This window comes from Amphiura filiformis, chromosome 7, assembly GCF_039555335.1.
Source record: "Amphiura filiformis chromosome 7, Afil_fr2py, whole genome shotgun sequence".
In the NCBI taxonomy this organism is placed as follows: Eukaryota; Metazoa; Echinodermata; class Ophiuroidea; order Amphilepidida; family Amphiuridae; genus Amphiura; species Amphiura filiformis.
Window position 1 is genome coordinate 39,715,237 of NC_092634.1, and position 27,378 is coordinate 39,742,614.

General features: G+C 36.4%; 1 protein-coding gene across 1 annotated transcript in view; it reads right to left on the minus strand.

Moving 5' to 3' along the window:
- LOC140157844 (agrin-like) overlaps positions 1-27,378 on the minus strand; it is a 338,313-nt gene that overhangs the window by 6,502 nt on the left and 304,433 nt on the right. The window contains 16 exon segments of the mRNA XM_072181092.1: positions 4,369-4,422; positions 9,858-9,867; positions 10,226-10,518; positions 11,949-12,174; positions 12,909-13,025; positions 13,500-13,617; positions 15,517-15,751; positions 16,273-16,410; positions 17,173-17,402; positions 18,269-18,487; positions 19,428-19,632; positions 20,755-20,895; positions 23,308-23,568; positions 25,205-25,336; positions 25,987-26,229; positions 27,185-27,325. Coding sequence (XP_072037193.1) covers positions 4,369-4,422; positions 9,858-9,867; positions 10,226-10,518; positions 11,949-12,174; positions 12,909-13,025; positions 13,500-13,617; positions 15,517-15,751; positions 16,273-16,410; positions 17,173-17,402; positions 18,269-18,487; positions 19,428-19,632; positions 20,755-20,895; positions 23,308-23,568; positions 25,205-25,336; positions 25,987-26,229; positions 27,185-27,325 — 2,763 coding nt within the window.

Sequence of the window (27,378 nt, forward strand, 5' to 3'; positions counted from 1 at the left end):
ATTTCATCATGCTAGCCAGAAAAGGGAACATTATTTGTGCTACTTATTCGATGTCACCTTAACAACAATTCATGTGTCCAGTAACAATTTGTGTGTACCATAAATGAGGAAATTCTCATTTCCAATATATCAAAAATATACATCTGATCTTTCATAATCCATTGGAAAGTGCAGACCATAACACTTGCTTTCCAGAAGGCATCAATTTGAATTTCACAGAGGCTAAATTTGATAATTTCCTTAAAGCCAATATGCTAAAGCATATTCCATTTTGCTACATATCACAACAAGACATACATGATATACAAAGCAAAATGGAGTCTTTGTGCATATTTTTTTTTCGGGATAAACTGTGACACAGAAATAGATGTATACTCTTGATACAAAAAATATTTAATGCAAGTTCCTCCAAAATTTGGATTCAATTGGAAAATGTTAAGAAAGCATTTTTCAAATTGGCAATAAACTGCTGAAAAGAAACATAATAACTTTTTATAAAAAATTATGGAATATGTGAAATTTTGTTGAAAAATATGAAAACAAACAGATGAAATGGTCCTAAATTGTTGCAAACACTACTAAAGCAAGCTAGGTGTTAGATAAGGTTGATTAGTAAGATGTTAGGGATGCAAGCAAGCAGACATGCAAATAACAGCCAATCAATGAACAGATAGCATATGAAACAGCCATTCAATGGGCATATAGCATATGGAATGGCCAATCAACGAACAGATAGCATATGAAATGGCCAAGCAATAAGAGTGCAAATGGAAAGCCAAACATCGATCAAAATGAGAAAATAAAAAAATTAACATCATCTCTAGATTACCAGTCCAACTTAAATGAATACATCTCTATGTAAATGGGTCTTTAGGTATGTACAAAGTGGGCACTGTAGAGTTGATAGTTTTAACTTCTAAAATCAAACACCATCTAATTCAAACAGTTATTATTATAACTCAATAAATGATGAAATGTTTCTAAGGATGAAGAGCCTTGAATTTTGAGCCTCAAATTCTCATTGGTTGTTCAAAGGAACTACAAAATTTTTTTCAAATAAGTCAACTGAAAATGCCCTTAAAGTACTTTTTCAAAAAAATTTTAAGCATCGCATTTTCTAATGCACTCTCTGCAATGGCCTTCATGATATCTTCACATATCGGGTAAAAGGTTACCAAATACAGGCCACAGAAATTCTGGAGATTACCACTGAAACACAAACTGCTTTACTGAAGTTCCTGTGATCTTATGGTACAATACATCAGCATTTCCTTTGGCAAAACCGAAGAACAATAATTTCCAACTTTATTCATGTAAAATTATTTATCATTTCTTTTTTTAGTAAATACTTGTTTTAAGGACTTGATTTCACAAAACAAGATGGCTACCAATTTCACACAATAAATTGGTTGCCATTGAAAACAAACACAGACGCTCATTTCAAATGGTTTTGCAGAGTAAGATGGCTGCCAATTTCACAACCTTAGAAATTGGCGGCCATTTTACGAAACCAAGATGGCCGCCTAGCCATGATTTTTAGCAACACTGATTGGGCATGGGTTAGGGTAGTGACGTTGTAATCAATACACATTGAATTCTGATTTTGTCACACTCTGAGGGTTGCTTGTCAAGTTATGCACAAAAATTGTTTCGCAGCTTGTCACACTTTGGGAAGGTTGCTTGTTAAGTTATGCGCAAAAATTGTTCGCAGCTTGCCGCAACATGAACAGATTTGCGCATGGCGGCGGGGCAACACAGGTGTTGCACTTTGCTTTGTCAACAACATTACACCTTGGGCTGAGCACTGCAAATGACAAACTAATTCCTATCCAGTTTTTATAACTTCTAATTGAGCCATGGATACCCTTGTGGTATTTCTGAAATTCTAATTAACGCAGTGACATGGTTTCCAAATTCAACTACCTCCAAAAATGACTTATGTAGGACTCTTGTTACCAGTGCCATAACATCAAACAAGTTATTAGACTTGCCATTTTATAGGTTCTTGATTCTGCTGTATGTAGAACCTTAAAGTGTAAAGAGTTCTTGACAACTGAAAGAACCCCAAAATGGTTCTTTCCGGATTTTACAGAACTTTTTTGGTTATTTCTGACCTTTCAAGAACTTTTCAGGTATAAAAATAGTTCTTTCTTGCCTTTCCAGAAATTTGTTTGTTCTCTGTAGAACCATATAAGGTTCTGCATACAGGACAAATCAAGAAGCAAGAACTATATTAAGTTCTCCTTAGAATCCTTTTCTCTAAGAGCATATCACTGCCTGATAAATCTCAAATGCAACCAAATAATATAACAACCCATGTTTCAACATCCACTTTATCTTACAGAAATCTGCAACAGTCTGCTCATCAATGCTGCATCAGTTCGAATTCAACAAGTGATAATTATAACCCTAAATTCATAGTTTGTTACAGTGCATGCTACTTGCTAAACCCAAGTGAGGACGTTATTATTACATAGGTTAATCACAAAATCTGTGTAGTAAAAAACATTGAATTGATTAAACGAGTTACAATTTGTCTGTTACGCACTCTTAAAAGATCCTTTGTGTAAGGTGTAGGTGTTAACATAGGCCAAGAATTTTGATTTTTGAGTTTTTAGCATATTTTTAGCATAATATATAGAAAACACATGATTAGAAAAACGAATAGGATTATTTCAAAAAGTTTCAAATTCTGAACGAGTACATTTTGAATAACACAAGTGACCTGTTTTAGCACTAATTATGCAAATATTTGCAAGAACTATTATGAACATTTGCAGCAATAACAAATAATAGTTACCAAGGTAACAACTCAGAGATCAAAGTTCATGTCAAAAAGAGATCACAGTTTCCATAAAATGTACAATTTTCAGTTTCTTGATTCCATATTTAAGTATTATGTAGTTGATATTAAAAGCACAAAGTCCCACAATGAAAGTTGTGAAATTGATAGATATTATCTTGAAGGTACAGAACTGAAGATGAAAATAATTTGTGATAAGATTAGGTTCACATTTTGAAACCAAAGTCTTGAATGTCAGCTTTAAAATTAGCATGTGAAAACACAAAAGCTTATATCCCAGAATGAAAGCACAATATAGAAATTCAGATTTGAGATTATAGTTTGAAAACATTAAATACGTCAGGCTTAAATCCCATTATTATATGACAACAAAGACATGACATAAAATTTGTTATTGGTTAACCCCCTGAGAACTACCTGCTGATCTAACATTAACTCTGATTGGTCATTTGCATGATATCTTCACTTAAATCACCAATCAGAATGGAGCTTTATAAATAATTTTTTTTGCGTGGTGAAATTATTCTAACAATGTTGCTGATTGGTCTATTTGACAATGAAAACTTCTTTTTGACCAATAGATAGGTAGTTCTCATAGGGTAAAAATAAACACCTTACACAAAGGATCAACTGCAATCCATCTGAACTTTCTACTTGGTACTCATACACATCTACTACGTTTGTGTGTGTGTATGTGCGTATCCTTGCAACTTTCTAAGGAAATCGTAATTCCATCATTTACATGGTGTTGGTATTAGAACTTTCCGGTTCATTTTTTTTTGTTATATTCCAAAAAAATGGTGGTGGTCAACCAATGCAACATTTAAAACCCTACATTTACAAGAGAACTGACGGATGAAAGTAGGCATGAGCCATTGAGTTAAGCTTTAGAGTCAGAGTTATGCTTCAGAGTCATCAAGTTATGCCTAAGAGTCACCAAGTTATTGCTTTAGAGTCATCAAGTTATGCTTCAGAGTCATCAACGTATGTTTCAGAGTCATTAAGTTATGCTCTAGAGCCATTGAGTTATGCTTCAGAGTCATCAACGTATGCTTTAGAGTCATTAAGTTATGCTCCAGAGTCATTGAATTATGCTTCAGAGTCATTGATTATGCTTCAGAGTCATCAAGTTATGCGTTAAAGTCATCCGACTTGTGCCTCAGAGCAGTTTGAAGTCTTACGATTGTACTGCATGCACATGATAGCATATGAACCTACACCTAAACACTGAAAGCTAACATCAAATCCTATTTTGGTCTCAATTTTGCTCTTTATTGCATCAAAAAAATCACCCTATTACCAGATTATACACCACACTCATCCTTCCATCACCATCACAACAAACAATATCCCACAACTCCCTTGTGCAAATTGGTGTCACATGACCCCATGTAATAGTCATTCACCTCAATCATCATATCAATACCCTACCAACACCTGTGCAAGATGGGATTGCAGTGCAAAATAAGTGTGCTAGCACTGTAAGTCATTGGCTTTATTTATTTTGCCTTTGGATTTATATCTATTTATTTATGTTTTTCCTTTTGTTGGCGGAGCACCCCTACCTATCCCTATCCGTTTCCCCATGGGTGGGGCAAGACGAGCGGCCATAAAACTCCCTGCGTGGATAGAAAATAAAAAGCGATACAAAATGGCACACGGTCAATATGAATAATCGGTTATATGCAGCTCGTAGGCTCCTGGAGATAAATACGGCTTGGTTAGATTTGATTAATAAGGATATTTCATGATGATTAATATTTTGTCAAAGCTACAAACACACGGGAGAAATATGGTAATATAGAATGTGCAGAGAAATAATTAAAAAGTCAAAACTATGGTTATAAGGTATATACAAAGTGAAAGTAATGTTAGCGGTAGTCTCTTGTCCAGTCTGTTGAATAAAAGTGCTAGCATTCAATTCCTGTGACGACTGGAAAGAAAAATCTATTGTAAGTATTACTTCTAGAAATACTTTAAAAATACTTCTAGAAACACCATATTCTAAGCCTTTCAATTGCAGAGATTGTCAATAACAAAATATTATCCATCATCACATTTTTATTAAAAATTATGTAAAGTGACAAATGATACATTGTTAAAATACCGTTACTGTTTCATTTTAAGTAAATTTGCAAAACTTTTGTATTCCAAATAAAATATACAAAAGAGCATTGGAAATTGGAACTGAAAATCTCTGAATGCTAATAAATATCACTGTATCCAACTAAAATGGCAGCTCTAGCCAGAACTTAAAATATTAGCTGTATTACTTCTATGTATGCATATACACTTCAAACATGATCAAAATCGAACTCCACACATACTTATAGTAACTTAGTAATTTAACTAACATTATTTTCTATCTCTATTTTCGTCATCACTACATTATGTTGTAATCTCAATTACATAACATACTAGAAACACTAAATGCATCTAGCCGCAAGCATTCACAGCAAAATGGTCTATCTACTGAACAAGTCATGAAGGTTTGGGGTAATAACGGCTTGCAAATGGTCTATAACTACGGACCAACTTTTAAAGGTTGGGGTAATGAAGGCTCAATGCACATAAAATGCTCTAATGTCATTATACGGAACAGGCTCAATGCACACATGCATATTCTAAGAACACGGTTTTTTATTAAAATCATGAATAATTTTTCAATCAGTAATCAATTTATAGTTAATCTGTTGTGAATTAAAATTAGTTATACTATTATTATGAGTTACAGACTTGGCACTTTCAAATTGTTGTATTACTTGGGGTTTAGTTATATTTGGAGAATGTTCTATTATTACATTTTGAAAAGTGTTGGATATAATTAATACTTAGCAGGTTTTTGATACTGCAAATGTTTCTGATTAGTATAATATAAATATGTGTAAGAATATTTAGACAAATGATGTATGCAGATTTCATGACAATGGGGGTCGGGTCGATTCACGAACAACATGCTTTATTTTAATGACGATGATCTAAATATGAACGGCAAACAGGGAGTTGCGCTAGGGTAGGGGGAATGTTGTGTGAGGGACGAGGGTTGGGACAATGTTGTATATGGGTAGGGGAGTGTTGAATATAGGTAGGGAAATGATGTTGGCAATCTAATTGAATCTGCAATGGTGATAAATCGAGTGTTCGATTGGGCATGATTTATTTTAATAATGATTTAGTACATAATGATTTATACATTCTTATTTTATATCATACATTGTCATGTTCAATAAGGTTTTAAAAATTTAACTATTCTTTAAATTAAGTTTATTTAAATTTCCAGTTACTTGAAGCAAATTGTGCAGCACAACACAACAAAGTGAGCGAGAAAGAATTGTAGGCATTTGATAGCGAAATTTGACAATATTGACAAAGATAATACAAAAGGTGCAGAATTTTGAGCAAGAAAGGCCGAGTATTCCTAGCAGAGCTGCATAGGCAATTAATTGACGAGGCATTGTGCACTTTACAAACAGATTCCGATTTGCATAATTGCATTTTCAAGATTGCTGGAAAGGTGGAAAAACATACAGCTACATCTTTGTGCTTAACAAACTAGCTAAACGTATTCAATATTATCAAAAAATAACGACAGGCAGCTTATTTTGCAACATCCATTCCAGCTTAAATATTTGAACTATACAGCTTAACTGCTACATGTATACAGCTACATTCATTTCATGCAGAGAGGGCAGGCCGGGACTTATTATAAAACCTCCAGGAACAGGGGAACAAAAGTAACATATCCGGACATATTGGGCTATTCAAGTTGCTATCCGTCCTATAAAAGACATTACTTCATTCTCCAACATAGGGGGGTGTAAATTTCAATTGGAATCAATTGGAATGGTAACCCCATTTGAAATTCACACTCCCTGTGTGGTCGATTAAGGTCCTGTCTTCCATAGGGGGTGTGTGGATTTCAACTGGAATAGTCCATTGTGGGTAGGGCTCAACCAATCATCGGATCAGATATCGTATCGGCCCGATATTTGCAATATCGGTTTTGGATCGGATATCGGTAAAAAAAAATGTTTAAAAAATGTTTGAAAAAAATGTAAAATAAATTTTTTTTTACCAATATCGGATTGGATATCGGCCAATATTATGAAATTGATATCCGATATCAGATCGGTAGACAAATGTCATATCGGTTGAGCACTAATTGTGGGCGATCATGCATGCCAAACGATCTGATAATTCAATTCATACTTACAAGTCAAGGACCCTATCTACCATTTTCTGTGCGCTATTCTTTTTATAGCATCATCCTTTAAACCATGCAGGCATTCTTACGGAAAACAAAAAGTCTTCAACACAGGAAAATGATAACAAACGAACATATGACACAGACGTGCGTATGTGCAACTATGCCACAGAGTAACACCCCTGTTTTTTTCCTATACGTGCACACAGCAAAAACTGCATAGTGCAAGTAGTGTGCCTGCGATTGAAGTAAATTTACGGGACAATTTGATAAAAAAAGCTCACTTTGCAGTGTAGTGTTGTTTCCGGAAACTTTGCAATATATATCGTTATGAGTTTGTCAGAATGCCAAATATCGATTTATCACTTTGTTAAATTCATGTTACTCATGAAGTCTCTTGAATCAGTTGACAGCATTAACCTTGTATGTCACCCTCTTTTGCTCACTTATCACGCTCATTGGCAGCGCCACGGAGGGAAAATGCCCCCGTCAGAACTCTTGCCCCCCCTGAAAAAACCCAAAATTATGAAAATTTCCACTTTTTGCGGTAATTTTGCGCAACATTTGTTGATTTTTCCCCCACTGAAATTCACTTTGCCCCCCTAATGCCCCCCGAAAAATATTTCCTGGCGCTGCCACTGATCACGCTGAACTATAGTCTGTCTCATTCCAAGTTCAAGAGTAACGCCATGTTGGATTTTGTAGTAGCAGATTTGAATCGTGTGCGCTAACCTAATCCTGCAAAGCGTATACACACGTGTAGAAGGGCGATTTGCCCTTACACTGGCGACATAACCGCATAAACACACTGATCTAGTACTACAAAATCCAACATGGTGTTTAAACTTGAGATGAGATCGACTATAATTGATATGATGCAATCTGGCTCTCTATGGTCTGATCCCCTGCCCTCTGATTCAAGAAAATTCATGCGTAACATGAATCTTACAAAGTGACAAATCAATATAGGCATTTCTGCCAAAATTCATAATGATTATATTGATTCTTGGTTGTTATTAAAGGGCTAAAGGTCAAAAATGATGTAACACCTTAATATAACGTTTTCCTAAAAAAAAAGAAAACAATCTGATTTAAGATGGTTAGCCACTTTGTGTCTTAATATATTTTATGGTAGGAATGAAGTTTAACTAACATTTTCATTCATATTTCATTTCAAGGAGACTTATGAATTTCAAATGGTCTACATTTCAAAATGTGATATTAAATGTCAAATAGTTAGATTTATGAACAAATTTTTTCAAATGTTACAAAAAATAAAAACGTCAAAACTGAAAATATGGAAATGCAATAACTTAGAATCTTGTAGAGTTGCCATATTGTTGTACCTTTCCTGTTGCCCAATTGCTTACTCTCAGCCACCATCTTAAATCACTGTTTTCAGGCTAGTCCTATTCATGGGTGGGATAAAATTTTCCTTATTAGAAGAAAATGCCTTGCCGTTACAAATCCATAGAAAATTCTGGCAAAAACTGGCGAAATAATGAATAAATCTTCAATAAATGGTTTAGGACTTGGAGGTGTCTTGCTTGCTTCGTTCATATCAAAACAAAATATTTTTGACTTAATTTTTTCCTGTGTATGTGTAATAACTGCTGTAATATAATTACAACCAAACCATGACAATAAATAACTCACTTGATCAAATATAACTATAAAATATGAGTTTTGACAATTAATGAGATTAGTTAATGTGATGTCATATCTATATCTTTGTGTGATAAATGGTAAATTCAACACAAAAAGAAAGTCCTCACTTCATTGAGTAGTTATAATTTTTCATATAATTGATTAAATAAAGTAAAATTGGTAGGAATGATTGAAAAATGTTGTTAGCTACAGTGTGGTACCTCACTTGTATTAAAAGAATTTGATAACTTCCAAATTTTAATGATTTTATTAAAATCGATGCGATTTCAAAAGTTGGAACGTCTGCTACAGAATATGATTTGATGGGTATTGACCATGCACAAACTTCTACCATTTGAAAAGACCGCGGTCAGTGTGGTGAATTTTACCGATCTATGACACACAATGACCGCCGCTCACTTGAGATGAGTGCGACATTCAAAGCTTAGCAAATTTACAGCCGGCAATCCGTTTGAATTGCAACTTTCCAAATTGCACCGATTTTTGTAAAATCAGTAAGACTTCAAATTCTTTTGAAACAAGCAAGGTATCATGTAGCTAACAAAGTTCTTCACACTTTCTTACCAATTTTACTTTATTTAATCAATTGTATCAAACATTATGACCCCTCAAAGTAGTATGGACTTGTTTTTGTGTATTGTTTAGTTTGATTTGCAAAGCAAACATGCAATGTGAGATTATAGAGGGTTGTGAATTGCAAGGATTTTCTATGGAAGTGTGTGGGGGAAAGGCATTCTCTATCTCCGCTGCAAAAATCCCTACTCTCACCTACAAAGACAAAGTCCTATGACCCCTCATACAATGGTGAATGTGCTCCTATACTGACCTCATACAACTCTGGTAACCAGGATTGTAGCTAGTGAAATCTATTTTGAGATGCAATGGCCAATTATCAAGAATATTTAATATGTGGGCAATGGGAATTTGGTAAAAAGTGCTAATTTACCACAATTCATTCTCTCCTTGACTTGATTTAGCTGTTTTTTCCCATTAAAGGCCAGTGCCCCACCCGCCCGCCTCTGGTGACACCCTAGAGCATGTCAGCTGTATACATTCTACTGACGAGTATCAAATGCTGGTGCCATTGTGTAGAACCCATTACAGTGTGGGAGGTCAACAAACTTAAGTCTCTGTGTGTGAGGTTAGAGACGCTCGCAGCGCCACGTAGCATCCCAGACTTACGCTGTGGGAACTCCGCAATGCAAAATCAGGTGGCGCTTTCCCACATTTGCACTTTGTGCTGTTATCAGCCCCATCTGTTGGGAACTCTGTACTAGTTGTGTTCACCTGTTCCAGTTGCGTAGTAGCACCACTTGCGTCTGTCGTCATCCCCGTAACCATAGTTCCCGTTGTACCATTAGTACAATTGCATGGAAGGCTAGTTGCCTCAACAGTTGGCTCAGGGGATGAACCCTCTATCTTTGCTCGAGTCCCCATTTTAATTTTAGACGGTGTTGGAATCATCGCCTCTGTGGGAGTAGTTCTCATTTGCTCAGTTGTTTTTAAATCTGTAAAAGTTGTTTTCTCAACATCTGACATTGTTGTTTTTAATTCTGACAATGTCGTTGTTTTAATTCTGACAATGTCGTTGTTTTTAATTCTGACAATGTCGTTGTTTTTAAATCGGACATTGTTGTTGCCTCCAGTGCTGTAGTTGCTATATATTCTGGAGAAGTAGTTCTTTCCACATATGGCATTGTGGTTGTCATTAAAAGTGACAGAGTAGTTCTCAAATCTGTTGTCTTTAAACCTGCTGTGGTTTTCAAAAAATCTGATGATGTTGTCTTTAATTCCGACGGAGATGCTGCACTTGATGTAACAGGCAAAAACTCTGTAGGCATATCTGCAAAGTAGTGGAGCAGTTTTTTCAAATAAACAACACACAAAAAATATGTTGTCCGAAAACAAGTAGACTTTTTCAGATTAGGTGTTACTCATGAAAACATGCTAACATGATGGCATGATTTAGTGGGGCTCCTTTAATAGGATGAAAGATCAATTGGTAAACTCTAAAAGTTTGCGGAGGCATCAGATTTTAGCACTAGCAGTTTGGCAGCATTTATAATCTACGTTTTTTTTGTAAATCACCGCAGAAATGAAACTTTACTTTTGTTTACTACCTGATGGTACATAGTGCAGCATATGATGTAAAAATAACAATACAAACAAAATGACAAGAGATATGTAATAACCATAGAACCAGTTAAAACACACTTGAATAAGATCATAGAAATATATAAAAATCTAATTGTAATGAAATGCCAAATCTGAGATTGGATGAATGGATGATACCACATGCAGATAATGACGAGAGGTTGAATATAAAAAATGGTCATATCATTAAAACATGCTATAAAATGGGGAAAATGGCTTCAAAAGCTAACCATAGGCTGGGTAGTGTTTTTTTTCTTCAAACAGAAATATCAGACCTAGAGCCCATTTCATAAAGTCATATAACTGATCTTAAGCTTAATTTATCAGCCGTTATCCCTTACTGGGCTATTCCAGTTGAACTCCATACACCCCCTATGGTAGATATGACATTATGGAAAACATGGCCTTAATCTTCCACACTGGGAGTGTGAATTTCAAATGGAGTTACCCGAATGGATGACTACATTTGAAATCAAGATCAAAATCAAGATCAAGATCATGTCTTCTACAGGCTGTGTATGGATTTCAACTGGCTTAGTCCATTAAAATCAAACTTCAGATCAGGTGTAGCACTTAGTGAAACTGGGCGTTTGTGAGTTCATTGTAAACCAGCTGAAGGTAACTTTTTGAAGTTTCCCATAAAATTAGACCACAAAGGATGAGAATTGTCAAAAGAGAGCCTCTTTTGATAATCAAAATGTTACTTGCTACCTTTTCAAACAAACAAAAAGATTTGTGCGTGCTTTTACAGGGTTACGTCCAAACAAAAACTTTCTACTACGACTTCTCTTTTTTAGTTAAGCACTGTGTACAATTAACAAATTTCAAAATCACAAAAGGTGTTGAAAACATTGTTGAGCTGCTAACACACAAAATGTATATTTTCAGCTCGTGATTGTTAATGTATTGACACAAAAATGTTTATTTCCAAAACATAAATGACAAAATAATAAAAACCAACATGAACACGATCTAAGGTGACTGATTAACACATCTATTTTGTGTATTATTCTCAAATTTGGATGTTAGGTAACAAAAATTCGGTTCATGCAAAAAAAGCGAGGTTTGTCATGTTTCCTTTTTGGTTTGTATGCGTAAAAGCGTGCATGTGAATTTTACCTCCGCTTCCTCCGTCTCCACTTCCTCCCTCCTCAGGTATGCATTGGTTACCGAGATCAAAATAGGTATCGGGGCAAACGCATTCGTATCCTTCGCCAACAGCACGGCAGTTGTACGTCTCCAGACATGGTTGGCTGATACAGACTTCATCCACGTATTCCACTATGTTGATCTGGTTGATGGCACGACTCACAAAGTCATATATCTCCCGGTTGTTGATGGCAAGCTAAAATAATCAGGTAATTGTTATAGTTAATGCTGGCCATAGAATTTAAGATAAAAATTCAAAGTTTTGAGATATTTTCTCAAAATATCAAGAGCTATCTCAAGAACCATTGAATCAATACTGGGCTTGTTTGTACTCATTTTAATGCAATTTTCATGCCGATTCCACATATGGTCATGAAATTGTATAATTTTGAAATTTGTATTTCATGCAAAATAACGAGCACAACCTGCTGGTAGATCACATGACCTCTTCATTATAACTACATGTTGGAGCAATGCTCACATGCGAAAGTGTCCATCTCTTTTTCCTTGGTGTTTGAGCCAAATCCTCCCACACAATAAAGCAGTATGCAGACTCCGAGTATTAGACGTACAATATTGTATGTAACATATCTACATTATTTAATCTATTGCCATTCTATTTCCAGTAATGTTTAAGTTCTAATGAATGTTTGATGACGTAAAATTGATAATATGTTACGAATAATATCTGGTAGATATATATTATCGATTTTACGTCATCAAACATTCGTTAGAACTTAAACATTACTGAAAATATAATGGCAATAGATTAAATAACGTAGATATGTTACATACAATATTGTACATCTAATAAAGAGTCTGCATACTGCTTTAGTCTGTTTTACCTTACCAGCACTATATTACACCGGTACCCATTTATACACCTGGGTGAAGAGAGACAATAAGAGGTTAAGAGCCTACAATGCTTACCATTTTAATTGCTCCCTGGAAGCCATCTGTGATGCCAGCCTTCCGGGATAACTGTGTGAAATTATTGGTACCACCAAGGAAGAAATTGGTCTCCAAGTTTAAGTTTGATGATGAACCCTGAGAACAATAAATGGTCAATATTTCATTAGTTTTAAAGTCATAGAAGTTTCTTCAGCAGCAATAGTGTAGACCAGCGTTCGAAATAGGGCCGGTCAGCTGAACTTTTTAAGGTCAAGCCTGGCTGGCCTGTAACTTTTTGAGGCATATTTTGAACACTGTGGTGTAGACATCAAAAAGATGGAAAGGCCACTGTGATTAAATAGTTACTCTTAAAGCTTTTTGACCCCCCCCTAACAAAGGGCTTTTGTTTATAGGACGTCATCAAACTTTTGGTTTGTTCCCTTATTAAGCAAGCTAAAGATGGTAAAATGTGAGTATCACCTTAGTCTTCAAATGCACATTTTTGAATTGTTTTTAATCAATTTTTGTTAAATAATGAACGGGTGAACAAAATGGGCCATCAAGTTGATGTAATGTCATGTTGACAAACAGTGATGACACCTGTACCTCTTATTACTTCAAACATTTTACCTGTGATTCTCCGCTGACAGTTGATGCCTCTTCTCCATCAATAACCATCAATCCATCCTTGCCAACTCTGGTGACCTCTACTGTATGCCATTCTTTCTGTGATACTCTGTTCAAACTCCTGTAGACATGCAAGAAATAAACATCCATGAAAAGAATAAGCTTAATTCAGCTGTGGTCAATGTATGGGAATCAATCATGATGCACTTTGTTCAGGCCTTGCAACAGGCATAATGCTTACATGCATACATTCATTTTTACATTTCAAGATTCCTATTGCTGCAGCTCCCCCGAGGTACACTGGTAACTGGTAACTTCATTGGTACTTTACAGTACCTATGTGGGTATAGTACACATTCTGGACTCACACATACTCTAGAGTAACCATAAAGAGGCTGGGCAGCAGTGTACCTCTGGGGTCGGCTACCCCCCCCAGAGGGTCGGCAGCAATAACCATCTGGCAGTGTAAGTCGAGTCTTTCTTGTGTAATACAAACATTACACTTACTGCAATTAGCGTAGGAGACTTGGGATACTTTCTTACCAAGATCACCATGATCAAAGACATGATACCTAACAACACTTTGAGTCACCTCAATATGGTAGTGATGTTACTGTATTTATGTGGTTGCACCCCAAGCCCATGTGTTTTTATGTAGTTGCATGATAAACCTACTGAAACTGCCCTTGTGTGTAGGGCCTATACTCCGCAAGCTTAATCTAGCACATGCGATCAGCGAACCACACACCAACGTCGCTATCAAACTTGAGGTAAAACAAAGTTCAATAAAAGAAAGTTGAAAAGATTTTTCTAATGCTGTTTTGTAACTAAATGGAGGCATGGTGGTACTTCAAAAAATAGGCTTATACTCTGATCAGGCTAGTCAATATTGAATCTTGATAGTTAATTTAAGCATGCTTTCAAATTTTGCTGTATGAAAATCCCATATACATCATATTCAAACCATAGTCAATGCTAAGTGAGATGCTGCATGCAAGTTCTCAGTATTTATTACTTCTCTTTCCAAGGCTAGTAATGGTTCACACTGATCTGTATGGAATTAGGCAACATACAAACATCACATTCTAGTCTACAGAGCCTAATCTATGACAAAATATGACACAAATTAAATAACAAACTTGTTTCAAATAATTGATATTAACAACAACGCAGGCATGTGGATGTGGTTGGGGTGTTGGTGTATGTGTGTGTGGGGAATGGGTGTGGTGGGGTGAACAGATGTTCTTGTTTAACCCCCTGAGCACTACCTGCCGATCTAACATTGCCTCTGATTGGTCAATTACATGATATTTTCACTTTAATCACCAATCAGAATGGAGCTTTGCAAATAATTCACCCCAATTTTTTTGTGTGGTGAAATTATTCTAACAATGTTGCTGATTGGGCCAATTGATAATGAAAACTTCTTTTGGCCAATCGTCAGGTAGTTCTTATGGGGTTAAAAGTGTCACACTAATCTGGACCGATTTGACACCATTCTATTTTCATTAAAAAAAAACCAGAAAATGTGATGCTATAAAGCAAAATGAGTAATCTGTTGCAACAATTAATTTTAATTTTACCCTCTGAAATGCAATATAATATTTTATAAATAAAATGTGATAATTTTCAAATGGCTTAAATAACAAAATACCAAGGAATTTGACATCTTTTGACCTTCTTCTGGCACATAACTCAAACTGAATTTCAGCGACGACAGACTCTTTCAGATTGGTTGCCTCACGCTTTTGATTGGAAGCCTCTTCAGATGGACAAAGAGATTGTTAGAATGCGAATAAGAAGAAGAGGTAGACAGAAGAGGAGGTGGAGAGATGATAACATCATATATTGATACAACATGGGCAAGAGTAGCAGTAGATAGAAAGGTATGGAGTGATCATGAGGAGGGCTACATCCAACAGTGGATTGGCATATATTTGCTGATATACTACAAAAAAAAATCTCAAAATTCTAAGATATTTATTTTTAATTTTACAACTAGTTGCATACAATCCTTTACCTGATTTCAGCCGGGCCTGATCCCAAATCATATCTGTATTCCAAGAATCCATCTTTAAGATTGAGCGAGATAAAATCTCCGTCAATCTCCTTATTGTCTCCATTGTAGAACAGCATACCATTTTCAGCTTTCGTGAGGAATTCCATCTCCACTGTGATAGTATCGGGACCTTCTATTGATGGTAATTCAATAAATGAGGTGCCTTCAAATGCTGGGATGAACTCGACCTCAATTACTGGAAGGAAAATGGGAAATAACAGTATCAATGTGTTGAATACCAGGCATGTACAGTGGCATTGTGTCATAGGGTCTTGGGGGCATATGTCTTCACCCATCAGAATACATATTTGACAAATTCTATAAAAAGATTACCAAAAGTGACCCAGTATCCCTCAATCAGTCCAAGGCCCTTCCCCCAATCGGGTAACTTGCACTCTGCCACAGGTCTTGTGTCTATTTTACTGCACTGGCTCAGCACCAATTTCCACAAGTTTTTGAGCCTCAGGACCTACCTGATTTTATAAGCTGCCTTTTATTATACTTTTGTACATGTTTCAGGAGAGAGGGGAAAAACATGAAGTTTACCTGGTTAAGCCTGAAAAGGAGTATCTATAAAATGTATACAAAACAAAAATTGTACAATATTCTTGACTTGATCCAAGATCCTTATAATGTATTCATATATAACATATTCAATGTTCACAATTCATACCTTAGTCATGCCTGGTTTCCCCTCTACCCATAATGCACACTTACCCTTATCACAGAGGGTTCCTTTCCTTCCCTTAGGGCAATCACACCTGTAGCTGCCTTCAGGTAGTGGTACACACATTGCTGCATGGTGACACATATGACCCTCACACTGATCTGCTAAGACGTCTCCACATAATGGACCTGTGTAGGGAATGCAGTAATAAAATAGGCAGTGAATTTACAGAGTGAAAAGACTTTTATGACACACTAAGCTAAGCCCACATTTCCTCGGTACACTTTACAGAAATCCCTGACATCATGGCTAAAGATATAAACTATTTCAGCATCATTCAGAGATAAAGTATGACACAAGTGCAGAACCCTAACTAGCCTGAATCTATTACGACCATGGTTACCGTATATTACCAATAAATAGTCCCTGAGTCTACTAAATGGGGACAAATCACTGTCTCCTTGTTAAAGTGAATTCTATAACAGTGATCAGTTCAACTTCTTACCAGCCATTAGTCATATGATTTGACAAGGTATGGGTTACTCATTATCCCTAATAGAAGATTTATAAGATGCCACCCTCACTTTCGCGAGTTCCATGCCTTCCAACCTCCTCCTACATTCATTACCTGCCTACAATGCTGTAGATTCACAAGCAAGTAAATACTGTATAGTATTTTACTTTTGGCGAGTCAGTGACATCAACATTATTGAGGTAGCTGTTTTGCATGTGGTGTCTTTATAAATGTGAGCAGATGTACACTTTGAGCGAATGCTTACGATATGAGCCCACGCCCAACAAAATGCGGAGTGACGTCTCTGACTGGTACTCACATGTACCATTTATTAACTCATTGGTTTATCACGCATGGGTCATTATCACATTAATTGGCTCTATCAAAGATGCCACAAACACTGCACCCATACTCCCATCTCAAAGTCACAACTCACCTATAAAGCTGTTGATGCACATGCATGTAAATTCTGTAGCGGTGACTGCCTCGCATGTACCATTATTCAAACATGGATTCATATGGCAAGGATCGCTATCGCATTCACCCACATTGGCACCATACAGTATGTCACCTCCTGGGTACGACAGGATGAAGGGTAGATTATTGATGACAACATCTCTCATGCAACCTGTCAGACTCTTCACAACACCTGTCTGCATTTCTATTCTGTAAATTACAAACAAGGTAAAAAGAACATAAATTGGGCTATTCCAGTTGTAATCCATACACCCCCTATGGAAGACGCAACATTAACCTCCCACAAAGGGGTGTAGAGTTCAAATGGAGCCACCCATTCAGGTAATCCCATTTGAAATTCACACCCCCTGTGTGGAAGATTAATGCAATTACTTCTTCCATAGGGGTGTATGGATTTCAACTGGAATAACCCATTTATACATGTGACAATGACATGAACTAATCAATTCAGGCCAAAGTTGGCAATAGTGGAAAATTATTTATTATTGTTATATAAATGTTTATGAAGTAATCATGCCGTATTATTATCTTTAGTATACTTTGTTGTGAACTTGTAATTCGAAAACCCTGTTTTTTATGTTTTCTACTTTTTTTCACAGAATCAACCGTTTCAACTGGGTTAGTTACATAATACAACTAACTGTTTCCGTCCAGTTAAACAAACCCAGTTAACAGGGTACAATTGTAACTGACAATCTCATTCGTCTTTAACCTCTGGTAGACAATTTCCCAGGTATGCGTCAGTTCTAACTGGGTTTGTTTGGATTGGTTCTATCAAGTTAAACCTAGTTAACAATTTTGAAGTAGGAGTCTTTCATCTCCAATGACCTCTTCCTAGATACAAGTTAGTTTTAACTGGGTTTAATTGAATTTTCAATGGGTTCTACCAAGTTAGACCCAGTTAGCAGTGACTTTCTTACTTGTCTTTCATCTCTTGTAGACCACTTCCCAGGTATAAGCCAGTTTTAACTAGGTTTAATAGTGTTTTCAAATGGTTCAATCAAGGTAACCATGTTAGCAGGGTTAAACCGGAATTTTGAACTGGTCAAACTTACTTTTTGTTCATCTCCGGTGGACCACTTCCCAGGTACAAGTCCGTATTCAGACTCAATCCTGATGACCTACCGGGAGATGATCCCTTCACTTCGGGTTCGTCATCCACGCTTAGCGTACCGTCTCTACGGTATCGTGTAGCTTTGATACGATGCATGTTGTATGGTTTGATGATGGTGTTGCTGCGAATGACCACGGGTTCTTCGGTACCCAAATCATATCTACAATGAAGAACAAAATGGTGAAGATTATAATTTATTACCACTTATGGCACTATTAGAGATCCCCCAAACAGTGGCGTGTGCAAAGAGGGGGCAGAGGGGCCTATGCCCACTTTTGTTGGTCATTCGGGGGAAATCAGTCATTTCCCCCGTAATGGCTGATGGCTAAACAACTTGGCATGCCACTGCCCCCAAAAGGAGTAAGAATATTAAAAATATTTTAGAAATGGTTTAAAATTGAAGGATAAGTCATTACAAATAGTCATTATGGATGAAATCAAAGCTTGACCGGCAGTCGACCGCCGGTTCCGGGCGGTTCCATCCGGTTGGAGCCAGTTTCTATTGTTCTAAACAAAGGAAAGCGGTTCAACTGCGGGTACTGGCGGTCGAGTTTGATTTCATCCCTTAGGTGTTTAAAGAGGCGTGGTCCGATTTTTCATGTTCTGTTTTCTATCTTAGATTGAGATCTACCATTAAAATAATACACTGCTGCATCAGTTTTGATATGAGAAGCAAAAACATGTATAACAATGCCCCATTGGATATTGCATACACTTCTGGTGTGGCAACCACAAATCACTACGTTTTTGTTCACACCATTTAAACTAAACATATCTCGGGCCTTAAATTTCGCTGGGGTATTGAGAAACATATGAGCTTCCTTCTGATACCAAAATCTACGTTTTGATGAATAAAAATGAGGGATGAGGCTATCGATTGGGTCACAGACCTTTATTTTGATTTTTGATGATTTTTTTTCAATTATCTGATATAGCAATTCACTTACATTATCTTTAATTATTTAAAGAAAACATTACTGTATTTAAGCAAAATATTTGAGGGTCAGGAAAAAGCACCCAAATTTCTCATTTTGGGTGCATTTTGAAAAAGATATAGTAAAATGCACCCAAAATCACACACTGTGTGTGTTTTAGCTTACCTAAATTCAACTTGGTTATCTACAATAGCCAATGAGATGAAGTCTCCTTCATTGATACCACTATCGTATCCATTCCAAAGCAGTAATGCATCTTCCTCATTTTCTGTTTTGAATTCCATGACAATCTCCACCTCAAAGTATGCCTGCATCTTAGGGAAGGCTAGATAGGAGCGCTCCATGAAAGACGGGATCTCAAAAGTAACCTCTGTAAGATGGGAATAAGAGAGGGAAATAAACAAATTTAAACGTAAAACAGAGATGGGCAACATATCCATTTCCTTAAAATCCATCTTGTGTGCGATATTGAGCATTTAGTGGGGTTTGTTCGGGAATAAGCTGCAGGATTTCACCCCTGTCCTAAAAAAGATTTTTTGGCTCTTTTTATGATGAAATATCGTCATTCAATTCCGAAAATGGAAAAAAAAGTTACATTTCCAGATTTTTTTTTTTTTTTTGCCAAATTTCCGGAATTTCAGTAATTTCTGGAAGATTTACATCCCTGATAAAAACATCACCACCTGTTGCCTACAGTTTCTTTGTACCTTATCTGCTGATAACTTTTGTTGTTTGATAAAGTTGGGTTCAACTTAAGGATATGAATCATCTTGAAAATGTTCTGTTCTTTCATTTCACTGATATGAAAAGGTGGTTCGGGTACATGCAGCAGTCAAGGTCCCATTTTCAGGTTCCTGGCAGTTCTGAATATACTAGTTTGGGATCATGTCCCATTTCTTTAGCCCCATTTGAGTAAGACTCCCAACATTACAGCTCTTTATCTTATTGGTTCATTAAGACTCACAAAAATATGTTTAATTTTAAGTTCAGAAGCATCTATTTCGCCCTCCTCGGAAAATCAGTGCTCAGTTCCCAAAATTACGTTCTCCATATTTCACATTCTAACCAAAATGAGAGCTGTGTGCCCCTCCCCCTGGCCAATCCTAACCTAAAACCTTGGATAGTGACCCCAATATGTAAATTTGAAGAGCCTTGACTTATACGCTGGTGAAGTAAAGTGATGTAATAATCGGATTAACTACCATAGCAATAGGTGAAAAAATTTTTTGAATACATTGTGCTGCACTACAAGCAGGTTGCACTCACCACCTGTGTATGTCTGCAATCATAGAATAGATACAATACCAGTCTTTTTAAAGATAAAAATCTTACAGGTCCGAGGATCAGCATGATATGGTTCAATACATAAGTACCGTGTGAACATACCAGTGCAGCGTGGTATATTCAAAATTGCTATGGTAGTTAATCCGATTATTACATCACTTTGCCAGCGTATATCAAAATGAGCATTACAATGTCAGATATTACTCACCTTGTTCACAAACAGGTCCTCCTTTACCCAGCGGGCATGAGCACATGAATCCTGGGAAGAGATCGCTATCAATACACGTACCGCCATGGAGACATGGATCGCTGGCGCAACCCAACACATTGAAGAGTGGTTCCTCGGTAGCTATGGAAATAAGATCATAATTGTATCCACATTAGTTTATTTGCCGATATTATCCACAACTGCACAAAAAAATGATACTCACATACCGGTAGTTCTTGGATTGCACTGATATCATTTCACTTACTTCTGTCCATTACACACTTCGTGAAGCAATTGTTTACAAAGCTGACCTGATATAGCTTGGCACTGAGTATTATTGTAGGCAAAATATATAATTCTCAATCATGAGAGCCATGGGTACGCACAGATATTTGCGTCGAGCGTACTACCACACGCTTACAGAGCAAGCACAGCTTTTGAAAATTGACCAATCATGGTCTTTGGATATGGTTGTCCTGGGCAAGTTCGAGGTTTGGGCATGAAGGTCATGCGATTGATTTATTCCGCAAAAAGTATGCTGATGCAACAGTACGCAGAAGGTACGTCCTGTCATGATCAAGAATTAGATATTTTGCCTATTGTGCACTAGCACATGTCCAAATCAGTTCTGATTTATGATTTATCTCTCTAATTTATGACAAATTCTGCATGAATTTCATTCTTGATTTCAATGATATCTCTCATCGCATATGTTACTTGTGTCATGCATTGTTTTACAAGCTGCTAAAGTGAATCATATTGGCTTTCTTTGCTGTTCAATGTTAAGCTGAACATTTTGTACAGTTGCTTTCATAAGTATCTTAATGATACATTGCAATTTAAATTATGACAATCAAAGCATGCATGCTTGAAAAACAAAAAGTTTAGAATTCACATAACATTTGACACGATTCCAGGTTATTATAAAACAAATTTGAACAGATATTGCAGTTTTAGTAGTTACTGGTGTTTTTTTAATCAAAACATTTTGTTTACATGCTGCATGTCACAAACACAAATCATTCCATAAGTATATACTGTGCCAGCAGGCAAATATGTGCAAATTAAAACAAAATTTTAAACTCGAACCAAACAAAAACTTTTCATTTGTTCAACACACGGTTGCAAGTAGAGTAAAAATAACAAAACATTCATCGCCTTCTAACATTAACATCATTTTGTTCATGTAACCAAAGTCTATCTGCAATAATTGCTTTATGTAAGAAACAGCAGTAATATCATATAATGCAGTGGCATAGCTAAAGGGTACTGCTCCTGTAGCACATGACCCATTGGTACATCACAGCCTGTTGCAAAAACTTTTTGAATTTCCTTGACAAGCATTTAGAATTAGCCATTTTCATCCACTAGGACATTGAAAGATGGCTGCACCACTGACATCACTGTAGCACTTGAGATTATACTTCAGTTGAGCTGCCATAAGTACCATTTCTAGTGCTACTATTCAAAGACCATCTTCAGTATGTGACTACCAATGAAATTACACAAGGCAGCTATTGTAATTTTGACTTTGTTGCATTCACAAAATAATTGAAATTTGCAGGCAACATTCTCTGTTGAAGCCATGCATTGTAAAGATAAAATAGTTACACCAATTTCAAACTCCTCTACACCAACACTATCTAATTCAAAACCTACAAAGAAATGCGCCCTTTAAATGTTGTAAATGGTCAACAAGTACAATAGTGAGCAACAAACTAAAAAAAAAAAAAAAAGCTTGGATCCAACTTGGCTTCATAATTCTGCTACTTCGGACTTAACAGAGTATAAGTTATGAGATGTTTGGATGGATAACTTGGATGATGTTATAGCAGGACTAAATTACATGAAGTCATAGAGACTGCTACCAGCTTGTCTAGCTTTGGATGATCTTTTATGAGAGATGATGATGATAATGATGAACATTATTTTACACACAAGGTGATTCTTCCAACATTTATTTACACCCCTCTGAATATGTTTTTAAAGTCAGAATAATGATGATCACTTCTTTAACTTTCTTATGAAATAAAATAAGGCCCCTTAAAAAGATTTATCTCTCAACACCGCACTCATAAGTACATGATAGCCATCCTAGCACATAGCCCTATGCGCTGGGCTTTTTTTACAATCCCACATACAATTGAGTTTTGTTATACAAAAAAGAAAAAAACCTTTTTATAAAATATTTGAAAGAGGGCAAACTTTTTTTGCCTAAAAAAACAAAAAATCTATGAAGTCAAAATCAATAACAGTTGGAATTGAAATTTGTACTTGACTTTTTGTGATTAAAATTTCTGCCGATTAAATGAGCATTGGACACTTGATTTCAAGTAACTGAAGCATTTATGAGGATCCCACTAAAACTGTTGTTTGTAAACTATTTATACAATTTCTGTAATATTCTGTAATATTCTCTAGATAAATAATAATCAGTGGATTTGGTCTAATACCCTTTGATCAATTGAATCACATGGAAGAAGACCTGCATGAATAACAATTAAAGCAAATGAATAATGTTCAGTTGAATCTAGTATCCATTTCTATACATACATGTCGCGGCAGTCGATAGGGTTTGTAGCATACTAGGAGTCGTGGGGCCTGGGGTCCCTTCCGTCGTCAACGCCATTCCACTTGTTCCGTTCATTAATTCCTCTGGACCCGGTTGATCGGTGCCCATCATATCGGTACCCATCATATCGGTGCCCATCATTTCGGTCAATGATGTGACACCTTCGCCGTCCGTCGCCATACCCGTCGGGGTTATCATTGTTGCCAGGAGGTCTTCGGTTGCACCGCTAATAGGGATGGGCGCTGCAGAATAAAGTGTTTGGTTTGGAAATGCAATAATAATAAAAGCACATGGATTCTACTACTAGTGCTGATTGCCAGAAAAGGAACTGGTTCATGCAGCAATGACAAATAGGTTATTAAACGATAGTAGTCAAAATAACAAATAAGCTTTAAGTATATCTACCTACATAATTCTAATATACTAGTTCTAACACACTATTTATCATAGAGCCATGAAAGCTGACACCTATTTTGCAACTTTATGAGAGAATTATATTCAATGATATACCATATCTTTTAATAAAGATGTGTAATGAATTTCTTTGCCTAATGAGTCAGTTAGAGGATGAACAACCTGTAGTCATCGATGATACGATATGATATGCCACACAAAAACATTTTTAGGACCCTGAATAGTCGCATTGGTAGGATTTGTTCATGATATTATTAAATTTTGATAACATGTGAGCCTAGAAAGCACCTGTGATCAAGATGGCATACCCTGCTATCAAAAGCTAAGAAACAAAAGTTTTAAATCATCGGATTTGTCTATCAATTTTTAGGACCATTTGTCAAATTCCAGAAGAGAGTTTTAAATAGGGTGGTCTCATTTCACAGCATGCTGTGTCCACCTAACATGATTTTATGATTTGACACCCACTCCCCAATTGTGGAATATGAGTATTGTAGAAATTATTACTTTTTTTGATCTGGTAAAGAAAACATTGCCCTTCATGTTAAAGTGTAACTCTCTAAATCTATAATATATACTTGACTTGTCCTTACATAAGATTTCCCCAAAACACAGTAACTAAATTTTTTTCCTTTTCTGAATCTTAGCATAAAAAAACCAAAACTATAATTCTATTGACATTTGCAGATAATTTTGTAAACACCTTTCATGTTCATAGCAGACTTTTGTGTGAAAAGAATGATTAAAAATACCTAAACAGTAAAGGTTGTTCATTCTCATATCAGAATACATTTCATAAGGTATATTAGCTTTTTTAAATCAGTTAAGGTTTGTTGAATGAATTACGACATCAAGCAACAATCATTACAAAGTTGCTTGATTGGATTTTGTTAAATGGGCTATTCCAGTTGAAATCCATACACCCCCATGAAGACAATAACCTTAATCTTCCACACAGGGGGTGTAGATATCAAATGGAGTCACCTATTCAGGTAGCCCATTTGAAATGCATACTCCCTGTATGGAAGATTTAAGTTTGTGTCTTCCATAGTGGGGGGTGGATTTCAACTGGAACAGTCCAATATAATTAATCTAAGGGAGGGGAGTTATCTACTGCGCTTGATTTATGACATGAATGATTTACATGAATTTACATTTACAATTTTACAATAACAAGTATAAAATATTTGCAAGGTTTATTGATTTATGCAAAAAATATTTAATAATATTTACGATATTGATATAAAAATATTGTCAGCATTGTAAAGTATCAATTTAAATAAAGGCTCTTCATATGTGCACTTATTCTACTACAAGAATTCAAAAACATGACATCGGAAACAAACTATGAAAAATAGTCAAAGAGTGATAAAACCGTCATGCACAAGAAACCTGGTTCATGCTCCTTCTCAGTCAACATGTCCAAAGGAATTCTGTGCCAAGCGCACTTGTTAAATAACTCACTTGATATACCAGGGATCGATGTTGGGCATCCACCACCGCCATCTGACATGGCTTCGCTTACGCCATCAGGGCAGCAGCCGAATGTGGACATGCTGCAGTCAACAGGCTCCATTGTTGGTGTTTGAATGAATGCTGTGTGAAAAAAAATCCCGAACATGAAATTGGTTCAAACAGATATTATATACTATGGTTTTAATATCTTATACAAAACCTACCCCACAAACATATGAGTTTGATGCAATAACTGAAAAACTATACAATGTGGATAAAATTTGATCCTTTAATCAGATCTTCCTTGTTTTCTTACCTGCACCACCCCACCTGCACCTTCACCAGACACACACACACCTACTTGTAAAATGTGCGAACCGGGGATGTGTGTGTGTAACTATCCAACCGAGACTATCCAAATGCGCCATGCTATGTTCTATTGCATGCATGGATAATCCCACTTTGCTGGAAAAAATCATGTGTGTGTATCCCCAGTTAGGTAGTATGGAATCAGATTGGTCGGATTCTGTACTATGCAATAGGGGATATCATCCCCCCCCCCCATCTAATGCGTTTAGCGCCCTCTAGGGGGTTGTATAGCCCTATTAGTGTAAAAAGTAAACCAAGGATATCCCCGTTTGCAGGCGTATCCCCAGTTCATAGGTAAAAAATTAGAAATGTATCCCTGTTTTACGCACACACCCCACATGAACATTATTAACATATAATTCCCTCTCAAGTACTAAATCAGCTTCATAGGATATAATCCTAAACTTCACATAAAAGCTTACTTTCACATGTTCCCTGCGACCGTAGCATGATATCCTTCTGCAGACGACAAGAGAACAATCTCAATTGACACTCGTTAGCGTATGTCTGTCCGTCTGTGCCACACACCGGCTTGAAGAGTGGGTCACACTCTGATGGACAGGTGCATGTGGGTTCTCCTTCCACCAATAGGCAATCAGCATTGAATGGACAACCTGATTCTTCACATGATGTCAATGGCTCTTCTGGTTTATCGATTCTATCACCTAAAAGATGCACCACACATGATATCAAATTAATACAATTGCCAGGATAAGCATTTATTTTTGTTGCATTTTTTTTGGTTTCAAACAAATAGTGAACTCTCTATCTGTATTCCAAAATAAGATACTACAAATCAAGAGCAATGTCACTCCATTACAGCAACTAGAATCCTGGCCTAGTCCCTGAAATCTTTACCATGTGACTTGGGCTATTCCAGTTGAGATCCATACACCCCCTATGGAAGACATGGCCTTAATCTTCCACACAGGGGGTGTAGATTTCAAATGGAGTCACCCATCCAGGTAACCCCATTTGAAATTCACATTCCTTGTGTGGGAGATTAAGGTAATGTCTTCCATAGGGGGTGTATGGATTTCAAATGGAAGAGTCCACTGTCGTGGATATAAGGGCAGAGGAGTACAGAAAACCAGACGAAAAATGGGCAAAAAACATGGCTGGATAAACAGGCCCTATCATGTTCAAGCATATACATTTTATATATAAAAGTGGAAATTTTCATGCTACATTTAATTTTGCACTTTTCTAGCTGCTGCCGCAAAAATCACAAATTGCCGAATATATTCTTTGTGTATAGGTCAATGTAAGACTACTTAGAATCGCGAATTTCAAACAGTTCAAAACTGGCAAAGTGTGAAAAATTAACCGCACGAAGCTTTCCACTTTTACAGTATTATGTGCTACAGCTGGATCAATTATAAATGAAACCAACTTAAGGCAGCAGAAGAACCGGATGCCACATGCCTTTTGGCCGATTTATTCCGGGTAAGAAAATAAACAGGGGTCAATATGTCAAATATGGACTGAATCGTCCGCTGCCTTTAGTCATGCTTGAAACAAACAAATAAATTTATAAGCAAGCAAATATTTACACCTTGTGGTGGTCTTATCCTTCATGACAAAAAGACAGAGAAACAAACAACTTTCAAGTAAACAAACCTTCACATCCGGTCGAAGTCAACGTCATACCAGATGGGCACACATCACATTTACTTCCCATTACATCAGGTTTACAGATACACTGGCCAAACATCTGCTCGCAGTCATCACGGATGGACCCAGCCTTTACACAACCACAAGCTGTATGGAAAATATCAACAGTCAAAATCATGGTTTAGTCAAGGCTTTGAATG